This window comes from Glycine soja, chromosome 3, assembly GCF_004193775.1.
Source record: "Glycine soja cultivar W05 chromosome 3, ASM419377v2, whole genome shotgun sequence".
Classification (NCBI taxonomy): domain Eukaryota; kingdom Viridiplantae; phylum Streptophyta; class Magnoliopsida; order Fabales; family Fabaceae; genus Glycine; species Glycine soja.
In genome coordinates, this window is record NC_041004.1 from 36,991,247 (window position 1) to 37,008,879 (window position 17,633).

General features: G+C 29.7%; 1 protein-coding gene and 1 pseudogene across 1 annotated transcript; both read left to right on the plus strand.

Moving 5' to 3' along the window:
- Positions 1-1,290: 1,290 nt before the first annotated feature.
- LOC114405230 lies at positions 1,291-9,078 on the plus strand (annotated as a pseudogene).
- Positions 9,079-11,665: 2,587 nt separating this feature from the next.
- On the plus strand, positions 11,666-16,818 carry LOC114406707 (ABC transporter G family member 15-like). Its single transcript, XM_028369483.1, has 9 exons — positions 11,666-11,910; positions 13,233-13,312; positions 14,022-14,483; positions 14,562-14,675; positions 14,798-14,929; positions 15,157-15,435; positions 15,546-15,818; positions 15,901-16,008; positions 16,265-16,818. Exons 1-9 carry the CDS (start codon positions 11,688-11,690, stop codon positions 16,610-16,612), a joined length of 2,019 nt encoding a protein of 672 aa, XP_028225284.1. The 5' UTR covers positions 11,666-11,687; the 3' UTR covers positions 16,613-16,818.
- The last annotated feature ends 815 nt before the right edge of the window (positions 16,819-17,633 follow it).

Sequence of the window (17,633 nt, forward strand, 5' to 3'; positions counted from 1 at the left end):
AATAAACTTAAAAGAAAGAAAAAAACACGAAGGAATATTTTTAGAATACTCATTTATTGTTGTTGGGTGCACAAATAACATGACTCGTGGAGGCAACACCCCACATTGGAATGCTCAGAATTTGCAGTGTGTACACCACTCTTGAACTTCATCATTCATTTATTTCATTTAATTGCGGTTGGTTTCATTTCATGCTTCAAAACTGCATTAATTGCTTCAAAACACTCCACGTTGTGGTATGACTCAACTACTAACTGCAATACTGCATAATTTCTGCTCATCACGTACGAGAAGTGAATTGTCCGTAGGATTTAATTATTGCAATAAACCTCACATGAAACTGATCACCTACTAATAATTACTAATGAATGCACTATGAAAATTCATGTTATTAATTACCATTTCTTTATATTATATCATCACATCTAAAAAAATTGCAAGTCTATAAGTCTACCTTTATGATATCATCGTACAAGCTAAAAATTTGAAATCCAACTAATAAAATAATTTGTTTTTAAATAAAATGAAACTAAGTTATAGCCACGACCTTAGGTTTATTTTATTATTTTAATTATATAAAATATTAAATAAATGGAACAGTATAATTAAATTATATTTTATATATAAAAAATAATTTGCTTTTAAATAAAATGAAACTAAGTTATAGCCGCGACCTTAGTTTTATTTTAATTAATTTTCTTTAAAAAAATATTAAATTAAATAATATAAAATATTAATTTAAATAAAATTATTTATAACTTAGTAGTAAATAATTTATGAATTTTATAAAAAACATATAAAAAAATATATGACTTTAAAGTTGTGTTTAAACAAATGAAGAAATCGTAAACTTTTTTATCACTTCAATAAAAAAGAAAAAAAAAGTTGTAAAATGATTTACAATTTTGAACTCAAAATTGTAGAATATTTTATAATTTATTCCTTTATGAGTATTTATTTAATTTTTTTTCCATTTGATAATTTAGAAAAAAAATTATACCTAAATGATGGTTTTGCCGTTCAAGGGGACAAAATCTTGAACATTGACAAACAACCAGTTAGGAAAAGTCAGATTTTCTTGTTTCTAGTTCTTTGCCTTTTACTTATCACATAATCGTGTACGTACGTACAAAGCCATTATTAATTATGTAATATAACATGCGTTGTAACTTGTAAGTACCGATATATATATAGAAAACGAGGGAGAGAAGAAAATTATACAACATACATAATACTCCTCCCATATATATAATTAATTTGTAGTAAGGCTATACTATCATATATACGGTGATGGTGATGTTATGGGAAGATATAACGGTTTCTGTAGCAGACAAGAAGTTGCTGAGTGGAATCACAGGTATTGCTGAAGCTGGTAGGATCATGGCTGTCATAGGTCCTTCTGGCTCTGGCAAAACCACCCTCCTCGACTCATTGGCTGCTCTGATCTCTCTCTTACTCTCTTACATATACTATCTTTCTATTGAAAACTGAATTCTTCTACTACCAGAATATATGTTGTAGTTTGTTTTCAACGGGTTGCAGCCAATATATATACAAGTATATAATCAAATACAATTATGAAATTGATACATAAAAGATATGAAAGATATTTGGCTGATTCGAAATATAATTTCCTGTTCATCAATGCTAGCAAATCACACCAACACATTACATATTTTTTCTTATTAGATCCTTAATCATTTATTATAGAAAATAAAAAATACTCAAAAAGTATATATAGACGAGAGATACTCTAATTAATATGAAAGAAAAATAATATATAAAAAATTGCAAAATAATTTTTATTAAATCTAAAATAATAAATGTATTTCTTAGTTTTTGTTCTAAAACCTTGAAAGTAAAAAAACTAAAAAACGGGATGGAAGAAGTATATTAGTTAAAATATGCTGAAAACTACTCTCTTGGTCACTTTTATAAGACTCGATTACTAATTTAGGATTAAAAATTTAGTTAGTCGTATTAAATTGATTGTAAGTTTTATATATATATATATATATATATATATATATATATATATATATATATATATATATATATATATATATATTTTAAATTACTCCTAATATTAATGAGACATATTTTTATTATTTTTCAAATATTTATGTTAATTTTTATTCTTTTAATCTCTCTCCATTAATATACTTAGTTGCTTTGAATTTTTTTGGTGTAAAACAATGACACTCAGATTTGAACTTATGACTTCATCATATTACCCCAAATTGCTATCATCATCAGGCTCACCTAGTGGGTTTGATTTTTTTAAAGATAAATAGTTATTTTTGTCCCCAAACGTGTAATTCGCTAATAAATTCATTCTTAAAAGATTAAAATTTTAAATTTAGTCCTCGAAAGTGAAAAAAGTACAACAAATTTATCTGATATTAACTTCCATCCATTACTATTAATAAAATAGCATATATGACATAGAGGGACAAAGATGTCACAAAATTGATTGTTAACGTGATCATGCTGAATAGATTGAATGAAAATATAAGTTACTATTATTGGACCTAAATGTCAGTAATTTTTTGTTAGACAAAAATGTCAATAATTTTTTTTTTGGAGGAAAATGTTAATAATTATTATTTTTGGATCAAAATGTCTATACACTTTTATTGGATCAAAATGTCAGTAAATTACGATTATTGAACCAAAATGTCAGCAAATTACTAACATTTACGTTCAATAAAAAATTATTAACATTTTGATCCAATAATGATAACTTAGTGACATTTTGGTCCAATGAAAATATGATATTTTTCTTCAAAAAAATTACTGATATTTTCGTTCAACAAAAAATTACTTACTTTTAGGTTTAATAATGATAACTCATTGACATTTTCAACTAATCTATTCAGCATGATGACATTGACAATCAATTTGTGACAATTTCGTCTCCTTGTGTCACGTAGGCTATTTCATTAACGGTAACAGACGAAAGTTAACGGTTGGATAAATTTATCACTTTTTTTACACTTTCAGAGACTAAATTTAGAATTTTAATCTTTCAGGAACGAATTTATCAGCAAATTAATTATACATTTAAGGAAAAAATGACTATTTACCCTTTTTATTATGCATTTGAATAGTTAAAGTAAGATTCTCAAAATGTTCTTTATATATATAACAAAAATATTAATGTATTTCACTTACTATTGAACTTATAAATTAAAATAACTTATATTTAGGGATATATTTTTGTAAAAAGGATCAAGTCAAACATCTTTTTAACTCTTATAAAGAGGACTGAACAGAGTACAAAGTTAAGAGAGATTCATTAAATAAAAGTTAACGGTCACACAATTTTATAATTTTCAACAATTTTGAATAAATAATGTAGAGTGTGCTAGTGGAAAAATGCGTAATTGAGTGTTAACTATTTTTTCATAAATTATAAATTTTAGTTATATTTTGTTTGGAGATGGATGAATTAGTTGGAACCATGAATATGTGGTGATCCAAAATTATTTAATAATTTATCTAGTTAAAAAGTGTGTAATTAACATATTTCTTATCTTGTTCTCCATAACCTTCAAATTTTTGGGAGCATAAAATAATTTATTGTTTTAAAAAAAAGCTTTGTAGCAAATTTTAGCAAATGTCTCAAACAAATTGATTATTTTTTAAACAGTTTTTTTTTTTTTTGCAACAATATAATAGCTGAAATTAAGAAATTTTAGGCTCCCTTTTCACCATAAAAAAGTGTTCAAACAAAAACGAATTTGAAAAAAATGAGAAAAACAAATTATAACCAATTTATATGTATTGGTTAAATTGAAACGTTAATTGTGAAGCCCTAATGTGTTTCTGGCTTTGGGTGTAGTGTTTGGATCTTATGCAGTGATACTGCCTCTGTAGCATTGTTCTTAGTCATTGGATTTAAATCTTTTTTGTAGGAAGACTTCCTGTAAATGTTGTAGTAACCGGGGACATTCTAATTAATGGGAAGAGAAGCTTGTATTCCAGAGAAGTGGTAAGAACACTAGATGATACTAAAAACAAGACATATGATAGTAATAGCTTTATGATTTATCCTTTCTCTCTGTTAACCTTAAAATATCCACGAGAGGACATATCTGGCTCAGTATATTTCTTGAATTTTCAGTCCTACGTTGCACAAGAGGAACTTTTCTTGGGAACTTTAACTGTAAAAGAGACCCTCACATACTCAGCAAACATGAGGCTTCCTTCTAAAATGACCAAAGAAGAGATAGACAAAGTGGTGGAAGAAACCATAGTGGAAATGGGTCTGGAAGATTGTGCAGATACTAGGATTGGAAATTGGCATTGTAGGGGTATTAGTAATGGTGAAAAGAAGAGACTTAGCATTGGCCTTGAGATTCTGACAACCATATGTCTTACTTCTTGATGAACCTACTACTGGACTTGATAGTGCCTCAGCTTTCTATGTGATTCAATCTCTATGCCACATTGCTCACAATGGAAAGATAGTTATCTGTTCCATTCACCAGCCAAGTAGTGAAACTTTTAATATATTTGATGATTTGCTTTTGCTTTCAAGTGGGGAAACTGTTTATTTTGGAGAAGCCAATATGGCTCTAAAGGTAAACAACTTGGTCACATAAACAAAAAGAGTTGAATGAAGTTAGTTGAAAATTTTGAGTCACTAAATGAAGTTTTTGGAATAGTTTTTTGCTGATGCAGGGTTACCCTGTCCTTCTAGAAGAAATCCTTCAGATCATTTTCTTCTTTGTATCAATTTGGACTTTGACTTGGTTACTTCAGCTCTAGCAAGAGCACAATTAGATTTGGTTTGAATTTGGAGCCTTTTTATTTCAACTCTTTTTTTTTTTTAAATGACAATGCTTCTAAATGTGAATTTCAATATCCTGATTGACAGCTATCTTCATCTAATTCAGCACTGGGAGCGAAAAAAGCCGAGATTAGAGAGACACTCATTCGAAGTTATGAAGGTTCAAGGCTAATGATCAATGCGAGAAGAAGAATTCAACAACTGAAAGCTAATGTAACAATTTCTTAGTCTAGCATTTATTATTCATAGTATAACTTTCTTTTTAAAACAAATTCTACCTTGATTATATTGTTTACCAATTACATGATCAGTTAGAATGAAGCATAGGAAAATTGTTCTATGTGATACTGATCTAGGAGATGCAAATGTGTAGGAAGAGCAAGAAATTAAGGCCAAGATAGGTAGCAGTGCCACGTGGTGGAAGCAGATGTGCACATTGACCAAGCGATCTTTCCTAAACATGACTAGGGACATTGGTTACTACTGGCTGAGGATAGTATTCTACATACTGGTAGGAATCACTCTCGGCGCCCTCTATTTCCATATTGGCACAGGCAACAACTCAATATTGGATAGAGGAAAGTGTGTATCATTCATCTATGGGTTCAATATTTGTTTGTCAGGTGGAGGATTACCATTTTTCATTGAAGAATTGAAGGTAGGTAAAATAATGGTTTTAATTATTTGGAGGTCATCGTAATTTTACCAATTTTTCAATTGGTTCTTTAAACCTTAAATTGGGTCCTTGAACTTTTTTTTTTTAATTGGCTCCTCCAGACTAATTGCCGTTGTTAAAAATTAATGCAAATATCTAATTAGAGATATAGACAATGGACTGGTATTTTCAGAATGTGTTATGAGTCAACTCTAAGAGTTTTCGACATATTTTTAATCTTCAGAACCAAATAATTATCTAAGAATACTTTAGTTGAATTGACTTATAAACGTTAAAACTTTACAAAAATATCTTGTAATGAAATTAGTTATGTTTACAACACATTATATAGAAGTATCAATTCACTATTTGTATCTCTATTTAGGTGTTTCTGGTTAATTTTTCATGATACCAATTGGATGAGAGATCCAATTGAAAAAAATAAAAGTTGACAAACCCAACTAAAAGAAAAAAATTCAGGACCTAATTAAAAATTTGATACAAATATAGGGACCCACAGATCAATTTAACGATCGTTTTACTCCAAAAGATACCAAATTCATGCAATATATATTCTTTGTATCTAATCAAAACAAAAATCAGGTGTTCTATGGTGAAAGGTCCAAAGGGCATTATGGAGAGGCTGCATTCGTAGTATCAAACATCATATCATCATTTCCTTTCATTGTTCTAACATCGCTCTCCTCCGGATTAATCATTTACTTCATGGTGCAACTTCATCCGGGTTTAGTTAATTTTGCATTTTTTTGTATCAACTTATTCTGCTGCCTATCCGTTGTTGAGTGCTGCATGATGATTGTAGCCTCAGTGGTCCCCAATGTGCTGATGGGCTTAGGAACAGGAACTGGTGTAATTGTGAGCAAATGATTTTCTCTGTTCTTCGTATGAGTGATTGTAACTAGTAAGAACTGGATCGTTATTTTAATTGAATTGTTTGCTGTAGCTTTTCATGATGATGTCCTCCCAATTAGTCAGACCACTGCATGACATTCCAAAGATCTTTTGGCGCTACCCCATGTCATACCTCAGTTTTACTACATGGGCAATGCAGGTAAAATATGTTTCCCCATTTATTTTAAATTAGTTTAACGTTTTTATTCCTAAAAAATACTCAAATTTTGTGATTGATTTTTAAATTTTTTTTCTTCGTGATTGCTCCCTACAATTAATTTTTTTTTTTTTTTGTCTTTACTCCCTTTCGTCAGGTTCCATCAAATAGTTATGTTACCACAGATTCCATCAAATAGTTATATTTATAACTGACGTAGAAAAATATAATTATGGTTGTTGATGTAGAATAATAATGATTTTTACCTCATTTATAAATATAATCGATTTAAAAAGTTGAAAACAATGCATTTTGCATCAACATGATGTGTGCCTTTAAATTTAATATATAATCCATTTGATACAACATGAAGGTAAGGAGCACAGACAAACAAATTTAAATTATAGGGAGCAATTACAAATAATTTTTTTTAGGAAGCAATCACAAAATTTGAGTATTTTTTAGATACCAAAAATATATTTAAACTTTTTTAATTTAACGATTAGACGGTTTGTTTTAATAAGAAGCTTGGATAGATAACTATTTTGATATATGCATGAGTAAATCACTAATTATTTAGTCTCTAAAAAAATAAATTATTATTTAATTTCTGAATATGTAAAAAGTACAATAATTCTTATTTTAATCTCACAAAATTTAACAAATATAATTGTGTCATACTTTTTATACAGAGTAAGTCAAAATTTTCTCTCAAACTAAATTATCACCCATTTACACAATCATAAATTAAAATGATCATTTAGCTAAGAAAGTTTTTTTTTTAATGTTATTTGTTGTTTGTCTTAATAATAATATCATAACATAGTCCATGCACTCACACTGGTTTTAATCATAAATTCACGTATGGTATAAGTTCACTAACTTTTACACTAATTTCTTTAAAATATATACTTATATTAGTTGATAATGTAAATTTTTTTACCATGTGACCTGAAATATACGTGAATTTCACAAATGATCCTTAAAATTTTTTTACTTCTGGTTGGGTTCTTTAAACTTCATTTTGTGGGAGATCCTTGTAGTTACATGTATGTTAGTTTGACATGTAAGCCATACATGTGCCAAGCCACATCAAACGTCCAAATGCATGAACTAGAATGTCGCCCCCTCAAAAAAAACAAACAAAACCCATTATTCCAAATCCAAAAAGATCAAAACTTTAATTTCACGTTTCAATTTCTCAACCTCCATACCATGGAATCAGGGGTGCTAGTTTCTTCAGAGCTAAAACAGGACAGAGCCTTATCCAACGAAGGAGCTGAGAGATCCGACATGCTCCTCTGGAATCTTGGCAGCAGGGGAGGCAACCCAGAGCCTCTCTCCGGCGGCAAGGATTGCTCCGGCTCTGATGCTGATGCCGAAGGGGTGTAGGGGTTGGAGACGCAGCGATAGAGGACGAGGAAAGAGTCGCGCTTGTTGACGAGGTAGTTGATGTTGAGGGGAATGGGAATGGTGGAGAAGCCTTAGTGAGTGGGATCCTCTTGGTCCCAGAAGAGCTTCTTGGTGCAGGGCTCGCCGGAGGAGGAGGAGGAAGATGACAACGATTGGTGTCGAGGCTATGGAAAAAATGAAGCAGGCCACCGTTAGTTGCGCATATTCAACTTTATTTTCTTTTTTTAATAAAATATTTTATTGAATTAATTAAATATAAAAATAAAAAAAAATCCAGATGATATGTCATTGATACCTATGACTTAACACATGTACCCTTGATGTGTACAACTAATGAACACATTCTTATATTTGGACAAAGATTTCTCCCAAAACTTTAAGTTTCACATACTAATGAGAAACAAAAAATTTCAAAGATTTTAAAAAATTTAGATATATTTTTAGGAATTTCTAACATATTTAAGTCAAAATTAAGCTCTAACCATTAACAATATCACCATTTCTTTATTTTGTAATTATTATTCAAAATAGGAAATCTAATCATAATTTTTTCATATTCAAACAAAATATAAAACACCCTAGAATGTAACATTGTATTCCTAATGTATACCTTCTCACCAGGATTGTGTCCTCTAAAGCATGGGATGTACAAAGTAAGAAAGTAAAAAATTAGTTCTAATTGCTTATAATAGTTTCTCTCCTTTTTTTTTATCAGTATTGCTTATCGTGTCTGTTTGGATACAAGTTATAAATTTTTTTGAGAGCTTTTCTACTTAAAATATACTTTATATCTCAAATATCCAAATAGGTCTCTAATAGTCTAATACTCTTAACTCGGAGTTGATTATCAAATCCCTTATAAAACCCTTCCATGCTCATCTACAGGGACAGTTCAAGAATGACATGCTGGGGGTTGAATTTGATCCTCTTCTACCCGGTGACCCAAAAGTCACAGGGGAAAAAGTCCTAACATTGTTATTTGGTGTCCCGTTGAATCATGGCAAATGGTTGGACTTAACAGCATTGGTTATTTTGTTATTAGTTCACAGATTGCTTCTCTTCTTGGTGCTTCGGTATAACAAAAGATCATCGATATCACCCGTGTTGTGGTTTCATCGATGCCGAGGAAAGTCTACAACTCAATAAACATTGATAGAAGAATTAAAAAAAATCATTTTTCTCTCAATAATTTATCTTATTTTTAAAAAAAATTATCTAATTTCTTCTTAAACTTAGGATATATAAATTATTTAATTTGAGAGAAATGTAATTTATTTCACTTTCTTAGTTGTTTATTTTCTTATTCAAAAGTATTTGTTGAAAAGTTTGTCCACGCAAATACTTGAATAATGACCGATTAGCAAGAAGCTCAAGCATCCATATCGTCTCAAGACAACAAATTTGCAATATAATATTGTATACATAATGATGTAAACTTGGTTTTAGAATTGTAACAATATGATCTGTTATTCACATCAAGCTAATTTTTTCGCATCTCAGATTTTCGTTTGGGGATCAGATCAAATCATTAAGCATATAATTAACTATATAAGAATCACAAATCTTTATGTCCGATAAATTTATTAACTTTTACAATAATAATTTTATAAGTTATATTAACAGTAATTTTTATTATTTGATTACATAAAATTGTTTTATACTTACAATGCTTAATTATTAAATTTTATAAGAAATATATTTAGAAATTGAGGCAAAAGACTGCTTTATATTTTATATCCCAGTGATATTACATATATTTTTATCTTCTTTTGGAAGTTACTCAACTTAAAGGAAAACATGTTTAGTATATTTCCAAGGATTGTAATATCAGCGACTATGTTTAATATAAACTAAAGTGTGAATATGTTAAAATATCAATTATTAATTTTTTTCCATCAACGACAGATATTATTTATTTTATTTTCTAAAAAGAATAACTCATTTAAAGAAAGAAAATCCGAAACATCCAATCAAAGACTGAGCAAGTAATTAGCTATGTTAGATGTTAGGTTAGATTGTAATTTTGATTTTTTATTTTCACAAAGTTTTTATTTTGGTCCCCTGAGACATCTTCACCCGTTAGGGGTCTCCAATTTTCTTTATTTATTTATTTATAATTAATTTATACTTAATTTAATTAACCAATAATTATATTTATGTTTAAATAAACTCATCGTAAATGTCATGTCATCTAATAAACATTCAACTATAATAGTTAATGTTAAAAATTGACGGAGCATAAAAATTACAAAATTTAAAAATCAGGAACCAAATATTACAATAAATTTTTAGAATTTAGCCTAAGTATCAATGCTACATGATTAAACATTAAAATTCTAGCCTAGGATTAAATAGTTTTCCAATTAATAAAATGTTGAATTGTGCAAGATCTGGACCGAAAGCAGTATCAAAAGTTCATGTCACAGATTGGAATGGCCAGAATTTACTAGTACATGTGCGTGGACGTGGTGCATTCTGCACCACTTTGAACTTCATCGTTCATTATTTCATTTAATTGCGATTGGTTTCCTGCTTCAATCAACACTAAAAACCTTCACGTTGTGATAGTCATGCATAGCTGCGTAGGTCAACTAACTCTATAATTGCTACATATGCACCACTGTCAGTACGATTCCTGTATGATCTCTATCTACCTCGAAGTGCACACTTCCTCTGTTTGTGTTCTCTTCTTTATTTTCTATTCTTTTTGTGTACTCTGTTTGAGCTTTGAGTTATACTATCCACCGTCAAAATATATTGATAAAATGTATTATACACTAAAATTAGTATAACCTTATCAAATGAATGGTGTGTACTTTGTGGTGGGAAGACATATTTTTCTTCTAGTGAATAAAAGAATATCTAGTATTTAATTTTCATCAAGACATCAAGTTGACAAATTGCATTATCAACTCATGAATACTTTGTTCAAATCACGATTATAAATAAATTGTACTCTCAAGGACTTTCATTCAATTTCTGTAATTATTGTTAATCATACACAATTTTGTTTGAATCTAAGTATTTAAATAACTGTATAAATAAAATTTAAATTTAAGATTTTTAATTAAGTTAAAATAATTTCACGATGATTAATTCATGTGCTTGATAAAATATCCAATAATCAATTTGTATAAATTATTAAAAAATTACAAAAACACTCTTTGACCCATTTTTTATAATTTTTTTTTTTATTATTGGATAAATTGTATACGTGTCCTACTAAAGAATGTACTATGAAAAAATATCATCATCTTTAAATTATATCACATCAACAGCGTTGGAAGTCTATAAATCTATCTTTATGATATCATGGTACAAAATGAAATTTTTAAATCCAATTAACTTTATAAGTTCTTATATTTTAATATTGAAGTTATGAACACTTATATAACTTAATAACCTCCATATATAACTTTTATCATTTAATTATATAAGATACCATTTTATAGTTTAGCATACTCACTGTCCACTTCTGAAACATCTACAATTACAAATAATGTATGGAGATGTGAATTTCTGCCAAACATATCCAATTTCAGAAAAAAAAAAACCCTGTGATTATCCATTTAGATGAAATACAAAGTGCTCTTCAATAACTGCTATGACAAAACCTTCAACAAACATTGACGTGTTCATACGGTGCCATAATGAACTATGCAATTAATTATATATAAAACCCTAGCTAGTTCTAATAAATAAAATAAAAAATATATATTACTTGATAGATATATACGCATACGGAGGCAGAGAATATGTTTCCTACCAAAATGGATTTGCTGGCTAATGTTGCAGTGGAGAATAAGAGGAGAGTGTGTCTGGTTTGGGAAGATTTGACAGTGGTGGCATCAAGTGTTAACAATAGTCCAAAAAGGGAATTGTTAAAAGGGTTAAGTGGTTATGCAGAACCTAACCGGATTATGGCACTCATTGGTCCTTCAGGATCCGGGAAATCTACTGTACTTGCTGCACTGGCTGGTACATATTTCTCTCCCTCTCTTCACTCAAACAAAAATATACCACATACTTGGTTTAAATTTTGGATTGGCTAATGTACTAGCTCAGAATATTAAACAAAAATAGTCTAACTAGTGCATGAATCATGATCCTAATGATTTTTTGTATTTTTTTTTAAATGATAGCAACAATGTTAATTTGAACCTAAAATATTGTGTTGAGCCTGTTTAGCTAAGCTTATCTAAAAACACTTATAAGATTCAAAAAAAGAAAAAAAAATGAAATAAACTTCTCTATAAACTCAAATTAACTTATGCACATGCTATAGAAGCTCTTTTATCTTTTAAAAAAAAATTATATTAGAGAACTTTTATAAATTATGATATGCATAAACTAATTTTAACTTTTAAAGAAACTCAATTTATTTTTGTTCTTCTTATCTTTTTTTTTTCTTAAAATTGCTTCTAAATAAACTTACTCATTCAAACTATAGCAAATCTTCCACTACTGGAACATGATTTAGTTAGTGACAAACTTGTAAAGTTTTTTTTTTTTTTATAAAGGAAAAAACTTGTGTAGTCTTTACTTAGTGCATGATTTCATTAATGATTCGTTAGTAAAATATTTTTCTACTCATTTGGTTTGTGTTTTCAGTGTTTCAAATTACTTAGTCTCTTTAGAATCAAGAAAGTATTAATTATTTTTTTCTAATAATATCCTCAAGAATCATATTCTTTGCCTCTACCTGTGAAAATTAATGGTTGATTTATGAAAGACCTGTCTTGGACACTATGCCAACTACTTTATTTTAATAAATAGAAGGGTTTTTTTTATTAAAAATTACACTAAGGGTAAGAGTGTATTAAAAAATTACAATGTATGGTGCATTAATAATATTTGTTTATAAGAAATTTCTAGTTCAATTGCTTAACTAGTATTTTTTTTTGTTACAAAGTTTGTTATAGAGAGAGGTCATCTTCCAAATTCTTGGCCACTTATGTTGACACTCTAACCGATAGTGTTATGAAATATCTATAAAAAATTAACAAACTAACAATTTGATAAAAAAAAACAATAATAATAATAATAATAATAATAATAAATTTTTTTACTCTTTTTAATCGTTGGCCAAACTTTAACAGCCACAGATGGAGTTATTGTACACATAAAAAAATGCATCAATTCACTTGTTCCAAAATTTCTCACAGCATAAATTAAAATTTCCCATATGCTTTCTGGAGTTTTCAGCACACAGAAGCAAACATTTCAAAACAGAATTATGTTATATTTCCTTCGCCAATATTTTATTTTGTGGTGACCATATTCTATTCGGCTTCCAACAGGGATACTTCCCACCAATGTTAGCATGACAGGAAATGTACTACTCAACGGGACTACCAGAAGTACCGGCTGCAGAGATATTGTAAGTTTAGCAACAGAAAAGTGCCTAAAGAAAAGATCAAATGAAGATTTAAAAAAACAAACTTAAAACATGTTTGAAATTTTAGGAAAACTAATTAGGTTGAATGAAATTCTAGAAGGTACTTATCATTATTTGACACTACATGAATAATAAATCCTTATGTTTTTTAATCCTGTGCATTGTTTGATGCACAATGGACAATACAAATAAAATAATGTGAAATTTATTATGATATCTTTTTTAATATTATATATAACGATAATAGTGATAATAACGACCTCCAAGGTTTTAAATATTGATCGTGTGATTCTATTGTGGTTTTATCGTGTTTGTTGATATTACAGACAAATGTGATCGATGTGATTTCGATTGTGGTCCCAGACAATTAAACAATCTTGATGTTGCAGTCATCCAAATCATGGTTGTGTACCGTTTTTTAAAACTTTGACAATAACAATGGTAACAACAACAACAATGATGGTGTTGGTAGCGGCAACAACATTAATAATTAATGTTGACTTTTAATACTAATCTTTATTACATGGATTACAAGGTTAAACTCTATTTTTAATTGGAGAATATCACAAAAAAAAACACATAAGAAACTGCATCTAAGCTTTATCAATTGCAATCACTACATCTTATGCATAAATACAATTCTGGTTGATAGACTGTGTAAGCACTGACTAAATTTCTGACGTCATTGCAGTCTTATGTTACTCAAGAAGATTATTTTTTGGGAACTCTAACAGTGAAGGAAACCCTGACTTATGCAGCTCATTTGAGACTTCCTGCTGATATGACTAAAAATGAGATTGATAAGGTTGTAACCAAGATATTGGCTGAAATGGGTCTGCAAGATAGTGCAGATAGCAGACTTGGGAATTGGCATTTGAGAGGCATAAGTAGTGGAGAGAAAAGAAGGCTTAGCATAGGCATTGAGATCTTAACTCAACCTCATGTAATGTTTCTGGATGAACCCACTAGTGGGTTGGATAGTGCAGCTGCTTTCTATGTGATTTCTTCTCTGTCAAACATTGCACATGATGGAAGAATAGTTATATGCTCCATTCACCAGCCAAGTGGTGAAGTTTTCAACCTTTTCGATGATCTGGTCCTCCTTGCAGGAGGTGAATCTGTATATTTTGGAGAAGCAACTATGGCTGTAAAGGTAGAAAATAGTTATATGGCTGTAAAAAGAATAACTATTTTATGAAAGTTACTAAATAATTCCCTTCTTCCTGTTCAGTTCTTTGCTGATGCAGGGTTCCCTTGTCCAACAAGAAAGAATCCTCCTGAGCATTTCCTTCGTTGCGTTAACTCGGAGTTTGATAGTGTTGCAGCCTTAATGCAGTCCAAAAAGGTCAGTGTTAGTCATACATAAAACTCATGCAGTAGTTTGTTTCAATATTTCCAGCATTTCTTCAACATGGTTTTGTGGCTTCTTGTTGCTTATATATATTGCGGGTGAATTTTGGGTTTTAGGAAGCCTCATCTTCATGGAATTCTCTAATGAAGATGACAACAGAAGAGATTAAATCAGAACTCATAAAGTACTACAGGAATTCCATTCAGTCAGAAAATGCAAGGAAAAAAATCAGAGAAATCAAACAAAGTGTAAGTCAATTTGTATAAGGCCACATATTAAACTTTCTCACCTTTCTGTTGGTCCTGTTCCCTATTTATGACTTTTAGGCACATGCCAAAAAGATGGAAATGACTATTACAACATTGGCCATATTTTACTTTGACCCCTTTTTCTTTTCTTTTGGTCTTTCTTTCCTTCAGTGCAATTCACTCAGGTAACCATACTGATTGAAGGTCTATATGTTGCTATGTTACAGGAAGAACCTTTAGTTGAGAAGATATATGATACCAGCAGGCTGAAGCAGCTATGCACATTGACAAATAGATCAATTCTAAATATGACCAGAGACATTGGTTACTATTGGTTAAGGATTGTATTCTATATCTTGATATCAGTGAGTGCTGGTTTTCTTCTTTTCAACATAGGAACAAGTAATGAAGCAATCTTAACTAGAGGCAAGTGTGATGGATTCATCGTTGGCTTGATGATCTTCTTATGTTTAGGCGGCGTACCCTTTTACCATGAGGAATTAAAGGTACTCAAGGCATTTAACATAGCACATATCTCAATTTTGGTTCTGTAAGATTAAATTGAATAAATAAATAAAAAATATATCTCACTCTTTTCATGACCCTTAAAAACCAGGTCTTCAAACGTGAAAGATTTGGAAATCATTACGGCGAAGCCATGTTTGTGCTGTCACATTTCCTCTCATCACTCCCTTTTGTTCTTGCAATTTCCCTCTCTTCAGGAACAATACTTTACCACATGGTGAACTTTCATCCAGGCTTCTCTCATTACTGCTATTTTTGCATGAATATATTTTGCCTCATTGCTGTCACAGAAGGCTGCACATTATTCTTTGCAGCACTTGCCCCCGACCTATTGGTAGCAATGGGAACTGCAACCGGTGCCATTGTGAGCAAATTCAAAGATCATCCTCCTTATTTTCATGAATTTGAAGTGTTATTTACCTTATAACTTTAAGTTGTGCACACAGGTATTCATGATGGTGCCATCTAATATATTCAGAAGCCTAGCAGACCTTCCAAAATTCTTTTGGCGCTATCCAATGTCCTATATCAGCTACATTACATGGTCAATACAGGTGTAAAAAAATGTCATTAGTGATTGTATGGATGTAATTATTAGAATAATTGATTTTTTCACTAAATATGATCATTATTTTGTTCTATAATTATACTAATTTCCTAAATAAATCAGCTACAACTACCTGATTGTCTGCTTATTCTAATCACAACATATAAGAGTGGTTTAGAGTCACAACTCTACCATGCATGCTAATTCATTGTTTGTATATTTAGGCTATGATTTTGATGATGCTCTTTTGTTGTGAAACACAGGGTCAGTTCAAGAATGACCTGATAGGTCTTGAATTTGAACCACAGGTGCCCGGGGGTACCAAGATAAAGGGTGAAGAGATACTTCATGATATGTTTGGAATTCGAAATGATTACTCAAAATGGTGGGACTTAGGAGTTCTGGTTTTGTTCTTGATATGTTATAGGTTGCTCTTTTTCTTGGTTCTTAAGCACAAGGAGAGAGTTACATCATTATTACACACCAAAAGAACTATCCCAGACATTTTACTCAGAAGATCCTCATTGAAGAACAAATATATCTCTTCGAAGCAACGTCAATCCCTGCATCCTTTGTCAGCTCAAGAGGGTCTTTACTCTCCAATTTCTTAATTGTCACTTTTCCTATTAACTCTCCATGCTTAGTCTCCCCTTCCATTTTATCTGTAAAGTTGCGTATGTAAAATGTGGAAATTGTTATATTCAATGTGTCACATGTGGTGACATAATTATCTTGGTATTTCTTCGTCACATTCATTATGGTGTATGGTTTGTAGGGACTAGATTAAAAGTTTAAGGGGTGTCCATTTGAAGAGTCATTGTTGGTGGTGACATAATTAGCTCACTTTTTATAACTAGTTAACTTACTAAAAAATCTCAAGTGCATCTTGAGGATCAAATATAGGTCAGATTAACCAAACCAATAAAAAAATATTAATTAGTTCTTCTTCTAACTTTTATTGCTTTTAAGTGCATTTATTTTCTTATTTTGCAGGGTTAGGATTTGGGTTAAACAACTCACTTTCTTTATAATTGAATATAATTAAATTCCTTTGGAATTAAAGGTAAGTGTAAAACGATTTAAAAATAACTCAATTCACTCTTTTTTAAGTTATATAGGTCACTTGGTTAATTTCTGTAAAAAAAAAAAAGTCACTTGGTTAATAATCATATTATAAATATTTCTTGTTGAATATAATAATTTTTCATAATAGATATATATGATCTTAGGAATAAAAATTAATATAATTTTTTTGAATAATTAAATTAATAAAGCTGCAAACATTTATAAAAATACGTTACTTTTTTATACATTTAAAGTTTAGGAGAAACGAATGAGACCTCATGTAAGAAAATTTCTGAACTCAAAGAATATATATATATATATATATATATATATATATATATATATATATACACGATTTAATATATAATATAATTTTTATAGATTTGATCGTTGAATTATATATGTAATCTATCAAGATTGTCTGTATTAACTTTTGTCAAAATTAAATAACAATGAAAAAGTCATCAAATGATTAATATTTTAGTATATCTTAAAAAGTTTATATTACATCGATTTTAATCTATATAAATGGTGTGGTAAATAATTTTGGATTAATATGAAATGATA

Coding starts and splice junctions, on each gene's coding strand:
- LOC114406707 (XM_028369483.1), top strand. CDS start 11,688: ATGTTTCCTACCAAAATGGATTTGCTGGCTAATGTTGCAGTGGAGAAT. Junction 11,911..13,232: donor TGTACTTGCTGCACTGGCTG/GTACATATTTCT, acceptor GGCTTCCAACAG/GGATACTTCCCACCAATGTT. Junction 13,313..14,021: donor GTACCGGCTGCAGAGATATT/GTAAGTTTAGCA, acceptor ACGTCATTGCAG/TCTTATGTTACTCAAGAAGA.